Consider the following 22714-nt stretch of genomic DNA (forward strand, 5'->3'; position numbering starts at 1 on the left):
CCAAGTCCACTACTAAACCATGTCTCTAAGCGCCATCTTTGTGGAGGCCAGTAGCCCATTTTGGCAAAGCTAAATACAGGAAGGGCAACCACTGGGGAATGTGATGCTTTCTTCCCACTCCCATCTCCGCCCAAACCAAACGCACTGGAGGCTCTGAACTAGAGGTTTTCTCTTGAGGAGTTAGTTCAGCATGATACAGGTTCAGCCCAGCTAGTATAAGACATAAGCAGTGAGAATTCATCTCTAATGTAAGACCCCAGCCGGTAGCAACAGTGGTATCCCAGCACAGTAGGTGAATTTAGGCTATACTTTCTGGCCCTTCTTAGCTCTGCAGGTGCTGCCGGTCTGTAGCACAGGGCATGTGTTGAGCTCAGAGCCTGAAGACACTTGGCTCCACGGTGCTCCCAAGGAGAGTGTTGGCTGCCTCCAGGCACTTGTCCAGCTGGGACACTGCAATTGGTAAGAGACAGGGGCACTAGGGAGTCAAGCAGGAGGGAGGGTCCACAGATGGAAAGGAGAAAGGGGACACAGGACTCCTTCATCTGTCCCCAGGAAATTGTGGTCCTGCAAAGGGGTGAGGCAGAGCCCACTGGAGAGAGAAGGGAGGAGGCTGTGCTGTGGGGATCAGCTGGAAAAGGATCCTCAAGACTCACCAGCTTGGCTGCATAGCCAGGTCACAGCCTTGGCCTCCAGCAGCCCACAGAGGTCTCGGTAACACATGCCATTTCTGTTCAGCCAAGTCACAGCCAGCACTGTGGCCCAGATGCTTGGCTCCAGGACCTGTAGGAGAACAATGACTCAGACCAGCACGTAGTGCTGAGCATCCTCCCTGCCCCATCACTGCTTCCCACCCTTTCCTTTGTGGCTTCTGGTTTCTGATCTGTTCATTCCTCTCTGGCTGCCCTTGGGATGCCAGTGTTGCCACCAGTCAAGGGGTTCCCACTGCCCCAGGATGACACACTGCTACCGTAAGAGGTTCTTCCCTTACCTCAGCAGGCATCTTTCCCTTGATTTCAGCCTCATCGACTTCCAGCACAGAGGCCAGGCCTGAGCTGAGGGCCCAGGAGCCATCTACATTCTGCAGTGCCACCAGCTCCTGGCACTCAGCAATGCCTTTGGTGGGCCAAAACACAGTATCTTGAGAACACAGAACAAGTTCCATGGGATTCACATGCTTGAGAGAAGAAATAGGTGGTGGTGGTGGTTTACATGCTGTGGGAGAACACACGAGCAGGAGGGTTGGGTCAATCACAGAAGGATGACCCTTCTCTACTCCCCTGTGCGATGCCCCAGAACTTTGTCTCTGTTCTTCCCCTAGGCAGCCACCTGCAATCTAAGCTCCTTCCTGCATGTCCCCAAGCAGTCCCATCCACAGTCCTTTCTGGACACCCCTAACTCAACCCCAACTTTGGCCATTGCCTCTTCTCCTGGCATTCCTGCTCAGCCATGTCCCAAGACCTCTCTTGACAACCCCCCAGTACTTCTTATCCAAATGTGTCCTTATGATCCAGCACCACCCCTGTCCCCTCCCTGGGTGTCCCTGAGCTGGGTCTCATATTCACTGAAGAACTTTCAGGCTTAAGGGTAACTAAGGGAAGGGTTAAAGGCAAAATTCATTCGTTTCCATGCCATGGGCAAGACATGGCAGCATAATTCTCCTGTAAGGTGTTAGATTATCTCATACCTTTTGAGCAAGCCCCCTGCTGGGACAGGTGAGCAATGCCATGGGTGAGTCGACGGAGGGCAAGCCATGATGCACGCACTGCTGTCAGCCAGCCATGTGGGACCCAGATTGCCTTTTGACGGCAGGAACTGCTCATAATGGAGCCACGAATCTCAATGGTCTGGCAGAGGGTGAGTGACTGGCGGGGTGGCAACAGTGCCAGGGGCCCTTTGAGAGCAAACAGGGAAAGGGGCTGGATTAAGCACATGGGAAAGAAGCACCTGGTGGTGATGGGGCTTACCCAGTGAGACTGGGGGTGCCCTGTGGCTGGGGTTCCAGCTCCAGTGGAATGAGGACAGCCCATGGAGCTGCCCCACCAGCTCTTTCCTGTGAGTGTCTTCCCTTACCTCGGTACCAGGTGACCCTCTGTGATGTGCGAACCCCCACATAGCTGGTAAAGGGGCAGATGATCCCCGAAGCAAGGCTGATCTCGACTGCACGACGCCTGGGTTCATCCCCTGACCCGCTCACAGCCTCTGGCAACAACCTCTCCAGCAAGCATTTCGCGGCCAGGCGATGCCCAGCCAGCCTGGGGACAGAGTGGGGTGAGGCCTGACCACCCGGCTTGCCTCCATGCTGGAGAAAGGTGGACAGAGAGAGAGCCTGGACATCTGGGTTCTCTCCCTTCAGGGGTGAGGATGGGCAGAGGGAATGGACAGAGGATGGACAGGGTCCTTGTCTGTCTGGAGGGAAGTGGTGCCCAGGCGCTTGGGTCCTGCCACTGTGGGGTCAAAGCAGGGAAGGAGGGCATGCTTGGACACCTGAGTTCTCTGCCAGTTTGGGATTGTGTGTGGAAGGTGGGAACGCATAAGCTATCTGGGCCCCCTCTCAGCTGGAGTCCATGTTCGAAATGAGGGGGATGCATGCATCTTCCCTTGGGACAGGCTCTCACCGGCCATCTCCCTGTGGGCACAGTGGGAATTCAATCGTGTGGCTGACATCCTGGCCGTCCAGGCTGTACTTCAAGGTCATGACCCCCTTGGCCACTGTTGTATCCTGGGAACACATGGGAAGCTACTGAAGGTTGCTGGGGACACAAGATGGTTACTGGGGGATTTGGAGAAGCTGCTGGAAGATTACTGGTGGTTACTGGGAGGCTATTGGGAGGTAGCTGGGGGTGACTAGTCCCAGCTCTCACCTGTGCCTGTCCGCGGATCTGGGCATAGAGAAGGCTGTGTTGACCCTGAAAGATGGACTGAGGGGTGCCCCCCAGCACCTCAACCTCCAGGCCACAGGGCAGGGTCCAGCTCAGAGAGACTTCCTCAGCTGCTGGCTTGAGGGCCTGCTTCAGGCACTTCAACACCTGGGGACAGAGGGTAGGACACCGCAGTTCACAGCTCCATCAGGGCTCAGCCCATGGCCCCTGGTGTCGGGGTTCCCTGGGAGACAGTGGAATGCGTGGGGTAGCCTGCACTCGCTATGTTCCCTGGGCACAGTCAGGTCTGTGGGTTATAGTGGGGCAGAAGCCCGGGCACCTGGGTTCTCAGTGGGGTGGGGCGGTGGGGTAGAGTCAGGGGAAGCCGGAGTGCCTGGGTTCCTGGGGCAGCCGAGTCTCGACTACTGTGTGTGGGCAGCCCAGATGGTGGGGTGCTTGGAAGTCAGTGCGTCTGTGGAATAGAGGGGGATCTGCCAGGGCTCCTGGGTTCCTACCTCAAATATCATGCTTTTGTCAGAAGAGATGTACTTAGCTTCACCTCCCGTCTCCCTGGCCAGGGTTTTAGCTAAGGCAACGCTGTCCTCAGAGAAGAAGAAGGAGTGACACCTATGGGGGAAGCAGGGAAAGGTGTCAGAAATAAGAGCCGGAGGTGGGTGCAAGGATGCTGGGATAGAGCTGGAGAACACAGGCTGGAGTTAAAGCTGGGAGAACAAAGCTGGGGTGCAGGACAAGGGCGCAGGAGGAAGAGCAGGGAGTAGAGTGAGGGACTGGGGTTGGAGCTGGGGTTAGATGGGGAGCTGGCGGAGGAGAGCTGGGACTTGGGGCAGAGCTGGGGTCAGTCTAGGGGGGCTGGGGCAGAGCTTGGGTGTGCAAGCCCTGTGCCTCAGTCTCCCTGCTCACTCTGTGAAGGGTGCCTTGGTTGTGGCAGTAGTAAGCAAAGACTTCCACATGGGGGCTTGGCACAGGAGAGCTGTGCAGGGTGGGAAGGATCTTTGGGACACTGGAGGGACCCAAGGACTGGGACAGGCACGGGTGAGCAGGGGCCCTCATCAGGGGTGGAAATGACTGGACAATCAAAGGGGGACTGGAGGACTGGGGGCAGAGCGTCCCCATTACCGGTGGCTGTTGCGGTGGCGGCAGACCTCAGCTACGACGGCTTCCTTGTCGGGGGGTGGCCCGGCCATGAAGATGAAGAGCTGGGAGACAGGGAACATGAGCGGTGGGGCCCTGCACAGGGACCCCAAAATGGGGAGAGCAGGCCCCTGAAATGGAGAGAGGGGCCCAGGAGAGAGACCCCCTGCAGAGAGACTACCCCAGGGAGAGATATCCACTCAGGGACAGAAACGCCCAAAGGTATAGACCCACTTCTCCATTCCCCCAGACCTCACGGCGTCCTTCTTGTTCGCTTGTGACCACCACATACCTTGGGTGGCTCCTTCCACCCACACTCCTGTGTCCTCTCTCCCCCTGGGACACCTGTCCCTCCACCCCTCCATGCCCCTGCACCCAGACCTGGCGCGTATGTCCGCGGGGGCGGGAGGTATTGTAGACGGAGCGGAGGGTTCCCAGCAGGTTGGTGTCACCCAGACTGGAGCCGGTGGAGGGGATGCGACGCATGGCCTCGGTCAGGTTGTCCTGAGTATATTCAACACTTTGCCTGCAGGAGGCACAGCATGTTTGGAGAGCACATTGCTCTATGCCGGCCCTAGTGCACCCGAAGACCCTGCCCCATAGCATTTCCCAAAGCTGTGCCCTAGGGTGCTCTCCAAGACCCTGCCCCATTCTAGTTCTTGAAGAGACCTTGCTACATAGTTCCTACAAGACTCTGCTCAACAGAACCCCAAAAGATGCTGTCCCATAACGCCATGAAGATCCCGTCTCCAGAATCTAGCCTTGCCCTCCAGCACCCAGTTGCACCCTCCAGCACCCAGCCTTGCCCCATACCAACCAGCCGATTTCAGAGCATGCACACCTGCCCTCCAGCATCTAATCCTGCCTCACAGCACCCATTCCAGCCTCACAGCGCCCAGCCATGCCCCACAATATCCAGCCCTACCCACCCGCACCTAATCCAGCCCCCTAGTACCCGGCCTTCCCCATGTTTGCTCACGGGTAGATGCCCACAGAGCTTTCTCCATAGCAGTAGATGTTGAAGTAGCAGCCCAGGGGCAGGCTTTTGAGAAGGAAGAGCAGGGAGTCCTGTGGAAAGACACAGCAGGCAGGTCTGGGGAGGCACTTGTGGGGGGTACAGAGGCCTTTGCCAATAGTCTGGTCCTCCTAAAGCCTCTGGGCTCCCCTGGATGACGCAAGCCAGTGCCCTGAACTCACCATGGCACTTGAGATATTTCAGGACCATTTCAGGCCCCACCAGTCCCCCCTCACCTCTCTGTCTCTCCATAAATGCCTGCCCTGGCCTGCTCCCCTTCAACCTGCTCCTCCAACCCATCCTGGTCCCGGCTCTGCAGGGATACCTGTGCATGCTCAAGAAAAGTGGTGTCCAGGAGGAAGATGAACTCTCCAGACAGGTGCTGCCCAGGCACTGCCTCAGGGATATTGGGTGCCAGCATCACCAACACCATGGGGTCACCAAGCAGGGAGCCTGGAGGAGGTACGGGGTGGGATGAAGGCCAGATAGGGACCCCTCTCCTCTTCCTGGTTCTGATTCTCATCGTGCTTTCAGCTTTCACCATCCCAGAGCCTCTGATGCCCTGCGTTGGTACCTCAATACCCTACTGTACTGCCCACTAATTACACAGCCCAATGCCCCATGTATTCCAGCCCACTGCCTCCAGAAGAGCTACCCAGTGAGCCCTCAAATAGAACTCCCCGTATGCATCCTGCTATAGCTGATACCTCACAACAGTGTCCCCAGCACCCCACCCTGGCGTCCCAGGGCCCAGACTATCCCATCTGAATGCCTCCCTTTCCCATCCCAGTGTCCAATGATATCTCGCCCCCCAGAATCCCCGGTGTCTCCCTGTGCCCCAACGCCTCCTGCAACCCAGAGGTGCCTCCACGTTCCCTCCCCAGCTGCACTCACCTGGAGGGGCTCCAGGGTCTCCCTTCTCCACCACAGCACTGACTGCAGTGGGTTCTCCAAAATACACCAGCAGCTCCAAATCATCCCCACCTGGGGGGCTGCCAGCCAGTGAGACCTGGAGAAGGGGTGCGTGGTCATGCACGGGAGGAGGGGACCAGACCCAACATTGGGCCAGGAGCACAGGCACTGATCCCGGTGTATCCCCTTTTTCTCAGTGATGACACCCCTCCCCTGCTTCCCCCAGGATCCTGGCACTCAGGAGGGCATACCTGTGCAGTGCTGCGGTCCCGGGCAGTGTAGATCAAAGGGGTGAGGGTGAAGTTGGCCTGGACATTGGCCACTCCACGGGGTGACTGCAGGCTAGCAGTGAGCAGCAGGCTGTAGGGCAGCTTGCTGGTGACACAATTCCAGGCTGCAAGGAGAAATATGGCACTGGGGAGGGCAAAGGCTCTGCCTGCAGGGGTCGGGGGGGGCAGGATTTGGCATCCATATATAAGACATATGGAGAGAACTGGGGGCTGTCAATGAGGCGTATGGAGGGGTCCATGAGTCTGTTTATGGGAAATGTTTGTGGGAGTTGTGGATGCCCTCATGGGGCACAAGGAAGGATATGTGGGTCTGTCCAGGGACTGCATGGGGGAAAAATGTGGGTGCCCCTGTGGGTGCAAAGGGAAGTTGCATCGGGCCTGTTTGTAAAGTACATGGGGAGTCTGCGGCCCTTCTATGGGGTGTGTGGCTGGGAGGGCAGGTTCCTTGTGGGGTCACTCACCATAGTGTATTGTGTGGGGATGCAGTGTGCCTGGCAGCACAAAATGGGCTGCTCCATCTGGATCCCGTGGCAGCTCTTGGACATAGCGCAAAGTCACGACCATCTCCCTGCCAGGGGGCAGGGTGCCCAGAAAGCAGGCAAATACCTCGCCCGGCTGGTGAGTCTGATCCTGAAGGTATTCCAGATCCTCCCAGCGCCCTGTAGCCTCATGCAGCTGCTGGGCCTAGGTGGGAAGGGGAGGAACAGAGAGGTGATCACCAGGCAGGCCGTGGGCTGCTCATCCCATGCCCATGTGGTGGTTCACCCATTTGTCCCTGGATGCTGGTACCTCATCCCGCAGCATGGCCTGGACCTTGGCATCCTCACTGCAGGCCTGGAAGGAGTAGACGGCCATGTGGGGGCCCAGGGGGAAGACGAAGAGGACTTCTCTGGAGACCTGACTTTTGTTCTGGTAGATGAGTTCGGAGGCCACGTCAGCCACATAATCCTGGATAGCAACATCCACCACAGCACTACACAGAGGCACTGTGGACAGGGGTACGTTGAGCCACTTCCCCAGAGAAAAGGATCCTGTTGCTGTTGAGAGAGAGGCAACCTGCCCATCAGCACACATGAACGACGCAAGGAGGTGATTGGGGCTGCTTCAAGTATGTGGCTGTTCCCACCCTGGAAACCAAGACTAGCTGACCAATGTTACTGAGGGTCTAGTGTGAGCCTGCCATAGAACAGTGTCTGACCCCCAGCCCCCAGCTTCCCTTTTGCCCCATACCTCTGTTCCCCACCCATTTTCTGTAGAGCTCTTGACCATTCCCATCCTTGTTTCACTCTGGGAAGACACAGTCCAGATATTTCCCTCTACAGCTGCCTATCCTCCTCCTTTCTTGTCCCCCTTTGGGCGTATCCCCCACCCCCCAAATGTCCCTCAGCTGTCCAATCCCAAGCTCACTGTCATGGGTGTAGGATTTTTTTAGAAGTCCAAAGGTCTGACGCCACATTTCTGGAGACCTGCAGACAAGAAGGGTCTCCTGTAAGAGGAGTGAAGCACAGAAACCACGAGGCAGCCCCTATTTGGTGATGATTCCTTGCCATTTCCCCAGTCCTACACACACAGTTGGAAGGCCCAACCCACCATGTACAGCCAGAGCAAACCCAGGGATTCAGAAATCCCTATCCATGAGCACTGGGATGTCGTCAGGAGTATCTCTGCATTGAGGAGGTCTGCACCACATCCCCACCATGGGAGAATCTTGAAGAGAACTGAGGGACAGCGAGGGAAGATGGAGAGAAGAAGGTGTGAAAGCAAGAGTGGATGGATGAACGGATGGATGGATGGGGCTGTATTGGGATGAACAATACGTGGCTATCCACCCATGGCTGGCTGGATAGATTGGCAGAGCAAATCCCGGAAAGGCACTGGGCGGAGGGTATAGTTCAAGCGATATCTGGCCATCTTCTGGCCAAGTGCCAGCAGATGAAAGGGACTGCCCTTCACCCCAGATCCATCCACAGAAATCTCTCTGGTTCAGACACATTTACCTCAAATTCCCCAGTTCCCGCTCTGGGGTGACAGGGTGGGAAGCACCGGAAAAATCCCCACCCCATCATCACGCTGACAGGGTGGGCAGGCAGAGCAAATAAGGTGTAAGTCCTCAGGGGAGTAGGGGTGAGGGATGGACAGGGGGATGGACTGGGTAGGGACAAGCTCTCCCCAGTGAACAGGGACAGCGAACAGAGCATAAGGAGAGAATAACAAAGCGAAGCACAAACAAGCAGACACTCACCGGAATCGAGGCCAGAGTCAGCAGGGACGAACTGACAATCAGATGGCCGGAGGGAGAGATGGAAGAGGAAGGGGGAGAGGGAGTAAGAGGCAGACGGGTGAGGTACGGGGGCAGAAGAGGGAGGGATGGAGAGCGAGAGAGCAAGAGGTGTTCGGGCAGCCGGGAAGATGCAGGGCTGCGTCAGCAGAGGGATGGCTGCGATGGAGAGAGGGCGAGGCGGACAGACGGACGGGAAGGCGGGGAGGAAGGGCCGGGGGGGGGCGGAGACACCCCCCCACCCCCCCGGGGGTGGCTGCAAACCTCCTCCCGGGCGCCCGGTTCCCTGGGGGCGGTGGGGGGCAGCGGGGATCCGGGATGCCTGGAAGCCTGTGGGATGGGGAGGGCAGAGGGGATACCCCGGGCGGAGGGGATCTATCTGGCCGGAGTCCCTGGACCCCCCCTTCCCCACCTCGCAAGCGGCACCGCAGGAGCTGCTGCGGCCACGGGAGCGTCCGTGGGCACAACAATAACGGTGGGACAACGCTCGGGGCACAGCCACGGAAGGGACGGCAAATCCCTCAGTGGGACCGCTCCCGGCCAAGCGGAGTCTGCCAAACCTGTCCCCGCCGCCCGAGCTCTCCCGCTCCGGCCTCGCACCTGATGCAACGGGCGGCAGCTGCCGAGGGCTCCCTGCGAGCGGGGCGGTGGGTTCCGTGTCCCTGAGGAGGTGGCACTCATCCCTCCACGGACCTGTCCCCCTGCCAGGCCTGCAGCACTGCCTGCAGGCTTGGAGGCTGGGCTCGGGTCCATGCAGTGATTAGCGCCAGGCTGTTAATGGGGTGGTGGACTGCAAAGAAGCAAAAGCACCACGCTGGCCAGCTGCGGAATGGGAAGGGTTGGCAGGCGAGCTTGTACTTCTATACCTACTTTTGACACGGGTGTTTCCTCTCATCTGCTGCATTGGGATGCTCCGTCTCCACCTTCCTTGCGTGAGCCGGCCACATGCTCATGCCTCCCTGGCAGCCAGCTGGCTCCTGGTTGAGACAACCCACTTCATTGGTGGTCTCTAGACACTCAAGGGGCCAAATGGCATTTGTCTTCGGATGTGTTGCTCCCAGAGCACACCCTGGCTGTCTTTCACTGGGAGTGTGAGTCGCACTGGGCTCGCTTCTCCAGCAAACCTGGGCAGCTTCCTTTGACCAGCCTCTCAGGGTTGGTATGAGTCTCGGACAAGACCACTCCAAGGGCTGTGCTGACCGTGTGACAGCCTCGATCAGCGCAGACAATTCTAGCTGCCTCCGTTCAAATTCTGCCCCAGTGAGTCCAGCCTCATTACACCCATGGAGATCAAGTTCTTTGAGGAAGCAGGTGAACTGACATTCATGTGCTGCTGGTCCATGTGGCCCATGACTACCGTCAAGACCTGGTGGAACACCCCATGTTGTCTCCAATAGTCCTGATGCTTGTGAGAGAGCAAACGAGTCCCAGGTGTAGATGCTACATGCTGCATTTGAGTAGCTAAGGAACACTTTCCTGCCTCTTGGATCTTCCTTTCCTCACCAGAGGTGAGGAGTAAGTGGCTCACAGCAGTGCATTGCTGCACTGTATCTTAGGGATGGCCCTCTTCCCTGCTCCTTCATGCTCCCCATCGCTTGTTCAAGGACTCCAGCCTGCAGACATAGAGGTTTATCAATTACAGGGTTTGTGTTACGGAAGAGAGCTTCTCTCCAAACACCCCCAGATCACATCTCCCTTTGGGCCTCTTACACCTTGCCCTGTGGCACCTCTTCGTTACTACAGCCTGCTTCTTGCAGCCCTTTCATCCCCATTCACGTCACTTCCACTGCGGTCTAGTGAACGTGTACAGGACTCAGCCCAACAATGGAAAGAAACTGTAGCACTCAGCTCTACATGAGCTCAGGGACACAAACTGGTTGCTTAATCTTGCTTATCTGGTGACTTTTGGTGCTGCAGAATATTCAAGTCACCTGCATAGGACTGATGTATGCAGCTGCAGGCATCTTGTACCCTTTGTGACAGGGGCTGGAGGCCAGCTGGGACACCTAAGGATATCTCAGATGTCTCTGGGTCCCATTGCACAGGCAACTGAATCACCCTGACTATGTGAAGTAAAGGGTTGAGAGTTGTCAAGGAGCCTGTATGGCAAGCAGAATAAACTACCCAGCAAGAGAAAATAAAGAGGGATGTCGTTATGAGTTGAGGTCTCTGGAGTTTCTAACCAGAGACAGCATGCAGAGATAAACACATTTCACTCTACGCTGGTCTTTATTATCAGATCTGTGTAAAGATGAGAACAAACAGGAAGGCAAATTTTCAAGTTCTTTTCATTATATCATTTGAAAAGACCTTTCCATTATTTGGGGCACTAGTGTGTATCTGAACCAAAGAGATGCCATGCGGATCTGAGAAGAGATCTCTGGACAAGCCCTACATGTATGGGTATTGCCAGTGCTCTCCAAAGTATGTCATCAGTGTGAATGCGTGGCCATCGATGCCCAGAGAGTTGCTCTCGGCAGGCAGGATTAACTTCTGGGTTTAGATCAAAAGACTGTATGGAGTCTGATGAACCTTGTTCAGCTTGTAAATAAGGGATGTAAACTTTTTACAGACATGTCAAGCCTGAAACATGATTTGCTAGTAATCACAGGCCAAAGAAAAGCCTCAGACTATCTCTGGAGTTAACAAGTGGGCTTTGAAACTTTAACCAGAATGTCTGCAGAGTTCCAGAGCTAATAGTCACACAAAAATAAGCAGCTTCTGGCCATTTTGACTGATAATGGGAAACAAAGTAACAGAGAAAACAAATTATAAAGACAAATAGGAAAATTACTTGTAAAGATCTTATTTCAGGTGAATGTTTTGTTTCCGCCCTGTTCTAGTTGTGTCATAGCCTGATAAATCTGCAAAACATATGAGATACTGTGGGTTGTTAATGGTAAATTCCCAAATGCAGTAATGCCAAGGGACACTTGTTATTCCAGCAGGAAAAAACAAGCAGTGGGACGACTGACCCATGCCATATCAGTTCCAGATGGAGGTTCATGTTTCAGCAGTACACAGACAGGCAGAGCAGAGCCACAGCCATCTGGAGAAAGTTTATGCACTGGACAACCTGATTCAGGTACAGAGCAAAAGCACTTCAGGTGGGGGGTGCATCATATTGAGGAATTTTTATGGTACCCTTCAAGGCAAATTAAACACATGTTTGTACTTAAATATAAAAGAAAAATTTAATGAACCATGCATTGGGCAGAGTCCTACCGCAATACGCAGTTCTACATGGAGTCTGCCAAGATGCATCACAAGCAGATTCCTTGTATACACTCGCACCAGCACCAATCCTCTGAGCGGTTGCATGGGGCACCTCAGCCCAGCCATGGGTCCATCCCGCAGCCCAACTCTGCTGCCCAAAGGTGGCTCCTGAGCTTGGGCCCCGCAGCACTCCCATTCCATGTCAGTTGACCTCTGGGCCAGAAACCAGGCCCTAGCACATAGAATTTACTTTAAAAAATATATAGCTGAAGCAATTTAGCACAGTGATGGCTGAAAGTGCATCCCTTGGTGCTGACTAAGGTGGAGAAGCAATCCACATTCTTAAGCACAGAAGTCTAGCGTAGTTCAAGTTTGTCCTCCCTATGTGACCGCCAGCCACTTGTCCAGAAGGTGACTTCTGGAGGCCTTGCACCATAACTGAAAGCTCCATACACATGCTTGAGACACCTTAGGCTGCCTAAATCTATACTAGACCCTTACGTTTTGACACCTGAATGGTTCCCTGACTGTCTCACCTGAACTCACTGTTTAAACTGGGGAGAAATATGAACCTCCAGTGTCTTTCCAGACAGCTGGTCCAGCTAGAGATATGTACGTTCTGATACGTAACAGAGAGGTGGTACTGGTGGAGCTCAGGAAACCTGGGAGGTCTTTGAGAAGAGCATCCTCCCCAGTGCATCAACAGTTCATCCTGACACTCTGGAAAACGAGTATGCCTAGCAGGAGATTGGCTTGCCTATGCAGGGAGCTCGTGACAGAGCTCCAATGCAAAAAGGTGACACACAGGCTACAAACTAAGGATTGGAGACACTGCCAGGGCATGTAGGGAAGGTGTTAGGAAAGCCAGGAAAGCTCACCTCTCGTTCAGCTTTGCAAGGGATGTCGAGGGCACAAGAAGAACGTCTATTGCTGCATCAGTTGTAAAAGGATGAACAAGGAAAATGTGGGAAACTGTTTCAACAATTACTGTGTGCGTAAAGGCGACCAGCAGCGTCTGAATTTGCAAGACTTTCTGCGGTACTGATGGAGAACTGCAGAGGGAGCCAAAGATGCGGTCTCGTTCCTCTTGTCTGGGGTTGGGGTCCCTGAAACAAAGAAGCCCGAGTCCCACCACAACACAGAGGGAGTTGGTGGATTTACTGGAGCCCAGGTGCGAATGAAGATTGCCTCGTTGTGGACAGTCGGAACTTTGAATTCAGGAATGGAGTGAAAACCTACATGATTCACACCCTGGTTGCACCCCATGCATCTAGAGGGACTCTGGAATGTCCAAGTAAATGTCAGCCACAGTACAGCTGAAATATTATTGCTGCAAATCTAGACATGTAGCAGAGAAAAGGGTGCCTGATGAGTGGTGTGGCAAGGAATGTCTCACGGGCGTGTGGAAAGAGCTGTCTTCTGGAGGTGGTCCTCTCTATCCAGGACTACAGCTAGAGCCAACATGACTACTTCAGACTTACATATCACCTTTGTTGTACTATAGATTGAAAAGATAATTCTCAGGCCGGTTCTTGTGGTCTAGTTGTGACTAGAGCACTACACAGCCAGAATGGAATTAACTCTGTTTAGCTTCTGGAATTCATGCAAATCATTATGCACACCTCTGGGTTGCCTAGTACAGCTGTACAGAGCTCATTTCACATGCCCAAACATTGGAGGTGCCCTGGGGTACCTGAGCATTCTCATCAGGCTGCTGTCCTAAAAGCAGATTCGTTTACCCGGTGTGCAAGCCAATAACACACAGAGTCGAGGTATTTTCAAATTAATTTCATTGATGCACATGAATGGGTGCTTGTCTCAAGGCAGCACACACTTGTCTCAAAAATTCCCACATTTATATACTTAAGGAATACATATTCATTGTTATTTCCCTAAATGATTGGTTCTTTCTTCTCCACCTGTCATGTATATTAGTGCACAGACTCTATCTTCTTCCTTCTTTGTCGTCTTTTGAGTAGGCAGTATCATTTGAATAAGTGGTATCTTTTGAGTAGGTGGTCAATGAGTCCATGGTCATGATCTCCCCCTTTTTTATATTACCTTTTACCTCCTAATTGTGCCTGTCAAAGACATCAGTGCAGGCCCTAAGAAATGAGCATTGGGTGGGTCCTACCTAATGACCTTTTACCTGTTTCTTACTCTGTCTTGGCAGTTCCAAGCCGTTCTTCAAGGTTTGCTGATCAGACCACAATCCCTTACCTTTTCTGACATAAGCATCCTACTTATTTACAGAGCCCCATTGTCTAGTAGTTAGTTCCTAAACCCTGAATCATGTCTAGTTATTGTTTCTCTATTTTGAATATTAACTGATGGGGGCCGTACACAGGACTTTAGCAGCTCCCTGGTTATTTCAATCTTATTATACGTATTAATTGATAACAAGGCCACTAAAAATGATGTAGAAACTATAAGAAAACCACATGCTTCTGAATAGGCAGTTGGATGCCAGGTGGGGTACTCCAGGGCATCTCAAACTATTTGCAAGTCCATATTCTGCTTTTGTTATGAGGTAGACTTGAGGTTTTGCTCCAAAGGCGTGAACAAATGCTGAATCAGCGATGGTGACGGGATCAGGTGCGAGTGTTCGCCGTGAGTGGCAGAGAGCAGAACTTGGGAAGCAGAGGGGCAGTGCCAAGGAGTCCTTTGTTCAGTCTGTTTTATGTCCTTTGTAAGAATGAACATTGCTGGAATGTGTTCTCACATCAGTCATAAGGTGGACTGTTGTAGTTCCTTACTTGAAGCACGGTCAGAGTTTTGGCAAGAGTTAGTGGGATATATGGGCATCAAGAGAAGCCACTAAGCTCACGGTTTTGAGCTCATGGAGCAGAGAAGGTGATGTTCAAGGTTTAAGGTAGCAGAGGATGGGGGCTGAGGTGCAACATTTAAGCCTGTACGTGTTTGAACCCAGAGATGGCCCAGACTGAGGTGGAAGGAGGGAGTTGTTAGGATGGAGCCTGTCAGCAGGCTTGTGGCTCACGAATGTGTCAGCAGGACATGTTGCAGTCACAGTGTCTTGGCTGATCATTAGAACTGAAGCCTGGAGAGCAGGACCTGTGCATCTGCCAGTGTCTTGGAAGAGCAGGTTTAGAGAGCGGGGTCCACGGCATTTCCTTGCCACATGCAGTGTGCGGGGATTGCTGACCGAAAGGACCACCTTCCTGGCACCTGGGGATTGCTGTTTGACTTCTGTAAGGGCAGTGTGGTACAGGAGAAGTCTATGGCTTTCTGTGCTGCCTGTAATCAAGGTCTGTGAATTTCTGCGCTAATGAGCCCTGGTGGGAACACACTGTCCAAGCACGTTTCTGGTCTCGCATCTCACACTGGGCTCCATTAAAACTCCAAGTAACTTTTCTTGCTGCTTCTGCCTGTCATTCCTTCAAGGCAGCTTGCCAGATTTTGCCACAGCTACAAAGTAATAGGGAGGTAGTACCACATTCCTCAAGGGGCTCATTAAACTGCGGACAGCCGTAATGAGCTCTGTGTTTGGTTTTCTGCCACTCCCAGGAGAGCTGTAAGCATTGTGTAGCTAATTAGGGAGCTCCCAGGTGTGTTTCAATGGATACATGCAGCATAGGTTTCATTTGTCATTTGTTTTAATTATGTATGACAAGAAGAATGGAAATGGAGAAAGTTTGAAAGGAAATTAGCCTGGCTTATAGCCTGGTGGGAATCAGGCAGAGAGGGGAAAAGTATCTTTGTGATCAAGCAACGAGTGGCCAGAGTCAAACTTTGATTCACGTACTGGGAATAAGACAGTTCTTATTACAGTCTATTCTCTTGTCACTGCAGCCCACAGTGGTGTCAAAGGCTTCATTTACAACGCCTTTGTCTGCTCTAATCAGCACTGTCTTTAACTGTTGTACTCACTATGTGCAGAAACAGGAGGAATATTCATCACCATTGCAAAAGAATTGCAAGGCCTTTTTTAATGAAAGAGAGAAAAAAATCTTACTTTAAAAAAAGTCATATCTTTTACTCTGGTCCCCTTGAACTCCAGTTTCCTCAGGATATGAACCCTGAAAAGAGCTGGCTCAATGGAGAGATGGACAGGTGATAGAAAATTTCAGAGGCAATTCGACTAAGTAAAGTTTAAACAATAGAATGAACAGAAACAAATTGAGAAAACTGAATGCACATGCAGAAGAGAATGTCATTGGCTTGCCAGATAACTTAGCAGATGGACAGGACAACTGGTAACCAACCTGATTGGCTGGTTCAGGAGTTACAGAGTTAATGAGATAGAGCTACAGATAGGAACATTTGCTTGGGATGGCTTTTCTTCTCTGAAGTTAACACCATTTTTCAACATTTCCATGATGGGAACGTGGGAAGTTATAACAAAAGAAATTTCAAATATGAACAGTGGATTCGGCTGGAATAGAGGGATGAATTTTTTTGGAAATGTCAAAGTAATTGTTGGAACTGTTCATTTAAAATTCATATACTGTTTATAGCCAAAAGAATGCTAAGAACCATTGTCAGCAAAACAAAAGAAAAATACAAACACGAGCAAAACAATAGACAGATAGCAAAGAGGTAAATAGCAATATTTCTTACAGTTGAAAATATACGGATTGTAAAAAATAATCTTTTGGTGAAGTAAGGTAGTATTTCCTTCTGAAGTTTATTGCTTGTTTCTTGCTTTTATTATTAAAGCACTCATAACATTTCACTTTTGTGTATCAGTACTTAGTTCAGGGATGGACTAAAGTAGCTTTCTTCTCCAAGCCTTGCATGTTCTGACCTTTCTAGAAAACTGCACAAGACTTCGGTTGATGTTCTCAGCAGACTGACTTTCGAGAGAGCCTACATAGGCAGCTTGGACTTGAGGGTCTATTCTGAGTGAACTTAGTGGATTTAGCTGAACTCCACCAAAAGCCTTTCCTACAGTGTTTACGTAATAGGAGAGCCTGCTGTAATTGCAGTATAGCTAGTCATTCGCAGTCCTGCATGTGGAACAAAATAAGCTCCCTCCAGAGGACAGACTGGAGGCCCGGTGAACAAGATGTTGAACCTGTCCCAGCAGTGTGCACTTCAGAAGAGGAAGGCAGATGGTATATTGCACAAAATAATTTGAAACTTCTTCCTTTATGCCGAAATGCCTCTTGTCGATTGTTGGGAGAGAACCAGGGACGTTGTATTTTCCATTTTCCATTTTTAGAAAACCAACCAATCCCCAAACTTCTAAAGCATAGATCTAAGGGTCTGCATTGTGGGCTATTTCTTGAAAGCCATTGCAGGTGTTTGACACTGCAGAGCTTACCTGGGTAGTGTTGGATGACTGTGTAGAGCAGAAAGAACAAAACCTGTTCCAATCTTATTCATGTTACCTCTTGAAAGGGATTCCTGGCATGATCTACTCTACAAACATGCTTCATCACACATAATGGTTACTTGGGAAGACAAACACCCTAACTCCAAACATCCCCCACTTCCTTCTTCTTTCCCCCAACTTTTATTGCTGAGCAAGATGTCATATGGTCTGGAATATCTCTTTGGTCAGCTGGGGTCAGCTGTCCTGGCCCTGTCCCCTCACAGCTCCTTGTGCATCCCCAGCCTACTTGCTGGCAAGGCAGCGTGAGAAGCAGAGAAGGCCTTGAGGCTGCGTAAGCACTGCTCAGCAAACACTAAAACATCACTGCGTTATCAACACTGCTTTGGTCACAAATCCAAAACCGAGCACCAAATGAGCCATTATGAAGAAAATTAACTCTTTCCCAGCCAAAACCAAGATAACAGTGCAGACGAACAGAGGAGCAGTGCCCTCAAACAAAACAATTGGCAGTTCAGGCAAGTTCGGAGAACTCCTTTGCTTTGAGAGAGATTTTATTGAATCTGCATAAGAGACAAAGTGAGATCCATCATGTTAACAGTGTGTATGATGACAGTGAATAATGTGCTACAAGAGGATTGTTTTTCTGGTTGTACATAGGAAGATAACGGCATGTAAAGGCAAGGAATCACCCCAGGAAAGTCTGTATATGGTCATTTCAGTAACCTTCTAGACTCTGTTGACTCTTTACCTTGGGGAGGAACTTACGTACCTTGAGTGCCTGGTGCCTTTTAGATGACCTATGATGTATCCTTTGGCTTCCAGCTGCTGCTCCAGAAGGATGTGGTTCTTCTGTAAGTCCTATGTATGAGAAGTCAGATTGAACAGGACCTCTGATTTTCTCTGATTCACTCCCACTTGCAGCACGGCCAACTTAGATCAGATTGCTTAAGGCCTAGTCCAAGCAAGCTTTGATTATCTCCAGTCATGGAGATTCCATCATCATATCTGGTAACTTTGGACCGCTAAACTGATCTATGTGATAGAATGAAGAACAGACTGGAGAAAAAAAATGAGTTTGTAGGTTAAGGGGTGCACGTCAGGACCCATATGTTGGTGTCTATGTGTAGGATAGGTGTTGAAGGACCTGTTATTGTCATTGGTGTTCTTATGCTGGATTCACTTGACTAAACATAGGGTTCTAATGACACTTCTGGGTCTGTGGCATGATCGATATGACAAACAAAAAAGAAAAAAAAGAAAAACAATCAAGATGATAATTGCAATAGCAATGAGAAGTAATATAATTGCAATAGCAATGAGAAGTAATATAATTGCTAGTCTGAGTGCTCAGCAATGCAGGGTGAAACAGAAAAGAGAATAAAAGAGGCAAGTTTAAGGATTTGCAATCCATGCCAGGAGTCATTTCAGCTTACAGTGATAACTGTTTGAAAGCGTTCTTGAAGCAGTAACTTGCTTTACTGTATGTTATCCTGGTTTTATCGAAAGACTTGGTTCTACTTTCTTCATACTCCTCTGTTAGGTACTTGTAGAAAGCAATAAGGTCCTCTTGAGCCTTCTTTCCTTAGGACTGACAGTGATGGAGCAGCCATAAAGGCAACCCAGTGATAATGGAAAAATACTGACAGAGAAGGGTATCTGCTTGGCTGGGAGGCAAGGACACCCTTGATATGCACAGCTCGGAGCCCGAGATAAGCACAAAACCAGGAAACCACAATAACAGACTGACCTTCTAGGAAAGCAGAAGTCAGCAACAACTGTTCCAGGAGATGGTGACCCACTTCTGTATCTACACCACTTCTGCCCTCTTAGGAAATGGTGTAGATTCACTAATTTCTGCCAAAAGCTCTCCTTAGTGCTTCCCTTATGTCACTTTTCCTGAGGCTGTAGGTGGGACTGAGCATCAGTATAATGACTGTGTAGGAAAGAGACACAAGTTTTTTGTTATTTGGTGAGAGTCTTGACTTGGGATGTAAATGAATTGAACAGGTTGTACAGTAACAGAGAGTAACAGCCACAAGATGAGCAGCACCTGTGGAGAACACCCTTTGCCTGCTTTCAGCCATGGGTATCTGCACAATGGTGTAGGTGATGTAGATGTAGGAGATAGTGATTAGGATAAATGGCAGCAACATGGTAAGCACAGTGGCAATGAACACCAGAAGCTAGAATATGTAGGTATTTAAGCACAACAATTTCAGTACAGGTGAGATGTCACAGAAGAAATTGTTGACTTTGACTTACAGAAAGGCATGTGGAATAGCCAACCAGTGAGCCCAACTGCTACACGGAATCCAGAAAGCCAAGCTACTGCTGACATTTGCCTACATGTCTTTTTGGTCATGATGATAGCATAGTGTAATGGGTGGTAAATTGCTACATATCGGTCATAAGCCATGATTTGCTAACAGGAAACACTCAGATGTGATAAAGAGTATGATCAAGTTCAATTGCAAAGCACAGCCTGTGAAAGAAGAGGTCTTCCTTTCTGACAACAAATTTATCAGCATTTTTGGCACAACATCTTAGCTGTAGCAGATCTCAGTCAAAGACTAATTCTTAAGAAAATAGTACCTCAGTGTATGAAGGGCAAGGTCAACAGTTGCAATGAGGACAATGAAAATGTTTCCCATCATAGTGACTGTGAAGACCAAGAGAGCTACCACAAAGAGTAAGAGCTGGAGTTGGGCAAGATGAGTGAAACCCAGCAGGATGAAGTGAGTTACTCTTGTGATGTTTCCCAAATTCAGATCTTCCTCATTCTCTATCTGAAGAAAAAATAAATCCAGCAGTTTATTCCACTGTGATGATGTTGCAGATGAGTATCTTCAGAAATTGACAATGGAATGATAAAATAAGATGGGCTGATTGTAGTTCAAGTAGCTTTATAAGCCACCTCAACAGACTTAGGGAAATACCAGTATTTTTCAATTTGAAGGTCTATATATTAATCTGCAACCTGACACATACACGTATTCAGAAGCACACACCCAAATACCCTTCCATATTTAAACCACTCACATAAAAAATCACTCAGAGATACAGGCATGCAGTTTTATGTACGCACGTGCAGTCACACAGAAACACAGGTGTGTTTATGCATCTGGATGCAGAATCCCCACTCTCCCTTCCATCCCCCTGATGCTTACACCTAGAGGTGCATCAACACACTCATCTCAAGAGCTGCAGAAGCAAATACACAACCCCTTCATGTTCATATCTATAGGAACAACCAAAGCAATACTATTGCTCAGCATGGGCAATAGCTTTCCCCTTAAGTAGTCCTAATGAAGATATAGCTTTGTTGCAATCTATACAGGATGTGGGAAGAATATCTCTACATTGTCTTTTGCTTCCACTTTACTTTTAGCACAAAACAACACCCAATCTTTTGTTATGCTGAAGCTGCCAGTGTTGAATAATGTTTTTCAGATAAAGTTCTGAACGACGCCATGACATCAAAGGATATTTTGAACTATGAGGTTGAGGAGGAAAGACAGAGAGATGGATATCTCCACTCCCGGTATTTGAAAGACACCCTGATTTAAGCCACATGGTGAGGATATGCTAATCTTTGCTGCAATTTTTTTTTTCCGCCAACATTTTATTAGCATAAAAATAATGATACCTTTTCTAAATTTCCACTGCCATTAAACTTGACTGGATTTTTTAAAATTTTTTTAATACTTATTTTTAAAGGAAGAAAGAAAAGGCTTCTCAGTTACTTGTAAATGGTTTCTAATGTCTTTTTACTCTTTTTTTTCTTTCTCATAAGTTGTATGAGAGAAGGGGAAAAACTAAAATTAGATATTTTTTTTTTTCATAAGACAGTTGAAAATGAAAGATGTTTTTATGTTTTAAAACATTGTTTTCATAAAGAAGAAAACTAGGAAAAGGCAAAAAATATGTAGAGAAATGTTGTAAATGCAGAAATGTAAAATGACATTTCACACTCCTATCTATTTTCCAAGAAAAACATAACACAGCTTTTCCTCATTCATTTTTGGTCTTGACAGAACTTACCATGTTAATTCATTTAGCATTTCTTGGTGGATGAGTGTAGCTAGCATAGAACATCACCAGACTTTCAATGCGTCATACTCAAAGACTTTTATGAAATTGTATGAGAATTTCCCTGTTCATCTTTTATACATCCCTTGTTCTTGTGTTTCCGCCTTCTCTGTAAACAAACCTGACTACACCGGAAAAGCTCTAGATTGTCCCACGTTTCATGTAATTTCTCTTAGGAAAAAAACTGTTATATTCCTTCATCTAGCTGCTCTTAATCATTTGCATGATAACTCCCTTAGCACTTTTCCTAGAGGCATTTAAAATTGCGGTTGTGGGAGGATCTTAAGAGGCTTGAGGGGTTTTTTGACAATAAGAAAGTTGTATAAGGCCAAAGAATTATCCTGAGAGTAGAATATTAAGGAGAGAAAACACATCTAACTTCCTTTTTTTTGTCACTTATTTGCCATTCCAGAATGGTAAACATCTCATATAGGTCCTGTGTCTTATCCACCAAAGCTGTTCAAAGGTCCCAGATGTCATTAATGTGTCTAAACTGGCAATAGATGTCTTTGTTAGGAAAATGAAACTTGCTGTACCTATCTAGATCCTATTTATAGGCAACAGAGTCACAATATAGGACTCAGTTTCTTGACTGACTGAACAGGCATACAAATATATCCTATAGGCACTAATCAAAGTAGATGTCTCAGTGTGTGATTTACCTCCATAGAAAATGCCTCATGTTACCTATTTTCTGTATACTATGGATATCTATGCTGGTACATGTAGCTCTAAGAATTCTCCCTCAGGCTTCTTGAGGAGTGGTTCAGGTCATCATGGTTAGCATAAGCTGTTCTTGCAGGAACAGAAAAACTCCACAAAAGACAGATAAAATGAGGATGAGCCTGTTCTCTAGGTCCAGACAGCTACATGGAACCTCACTGAATGTGGTGATTACCTGACTAACAAACCCTTCCTGTAAAGACATGCTACCATAGAACAACCAGAAGGATTTGACCTCCCTTGAGATCAAGCAGGAAACAGAAGGTAAGGAGAGGTGGAGAAGAGAAAAGGAAGAGCAGTAAATGGAAGGCTATAGGGAGGAATGTCAGGGGGAATCATGACTGCACATCATCATCCTCCCTTACTCTTTCTTAGTTTTGTAGTCTAGACAGGCAAAGGACATGGCCATGGCACAAGTTTGGGAATGTTACAGTTTCTTTCCCCCAGGAGCATTAGGGATGTTCTGAACCACTCAGCTAGGGAAGAGCGATGGTTCTATGCAGTCATGCTTTGTTTACACTCAACACTTTTACACTACTAGCCAGGGACAACAGCCTGTCTTAGGGGAAGGTGACAGCAGCAAAGTCCAATGACCTCACTATCACGAAGAAAAATAGGCTTGTAAGAATACCACAGTACCCTCATCCCTCTTTTCAAGGGTACTAAGTGATGTCTTTGCAAGGATAATATCATCTTTGAAGGACAGTGGCAATGAGCAGAATTCCCAAATGACTGGAAAAAGAAAAAAATTGCACCCATTTTCCAGATGGGCAAGAAGGAGAATACAGGAAACTACCTCATTCATTCTGCATCAAGACTATGGAGAAAATCTTCCTGGAAGCCCTATCCAGGCACAGAAATGACAAGAAAGTGATTGGGAACAGC

At 49.2% G+C, this 22714-nt stretch overlaps 1 protein-coding gene and 1 pseudogene across 1 annotated transcript; both read right to left on the minus strand.

Moving 5' to 3' along the window:
- Nucleotides 1-370: 370 nt before the first annotated feature.
- LOC142034992 (von Willebrand factor A domain-containing protein 5A-like) lies at nt 371-7683 on the minus strand. Its single transcript, XM_075036832.1, has 17 exons — nt 7635-7683; nt 7017-7264; nt 6689-6911; nt 6189-6331; nt 5920-6034; nt 5351-5478; nt 4990-5078; nt 4392-4536; nt 3996-4075; nt 3374-3485; nt 2862-3026; nt 2616-2719; nt 2071-2252; nt 1685-1891; nt 989-1212; nt 654-780; nt 371-450 (listed from the first exon to the last, which is right to left on the minus strand). The coding sequence occupies exons 1-17, from the start codon at nt 7681-7683 to the stop codon at nt 371-373; spliced, it is 2421 nt and encodes an 806-aa protein (XP_074892933.1).
- An 11181-nt stretch (nt 7684-18864) lies between these two features.
- On the minus strand, nt 18865-22034 carry LOC142034878 (olfactory receptor 10A7-like; annotated as a pseudogene).
- Nucleotides 22035-22714: the final 680 nt, after the last annotated feature.

The sequence above is a fragment of the Buteo buteo genome, chromosome 9 (genome assembly GCF_964188355.1).
Source record: "Buteo buteo chromosome 9, bButBut1.hap1.1, whole genome shotgun sequence".
NCBI classification, from domain to species: Eukaryota; Metazoa; Chordata; class Aves; order Accipitriformes; family Accipitridae; genus Buteo; species Buteo buteo.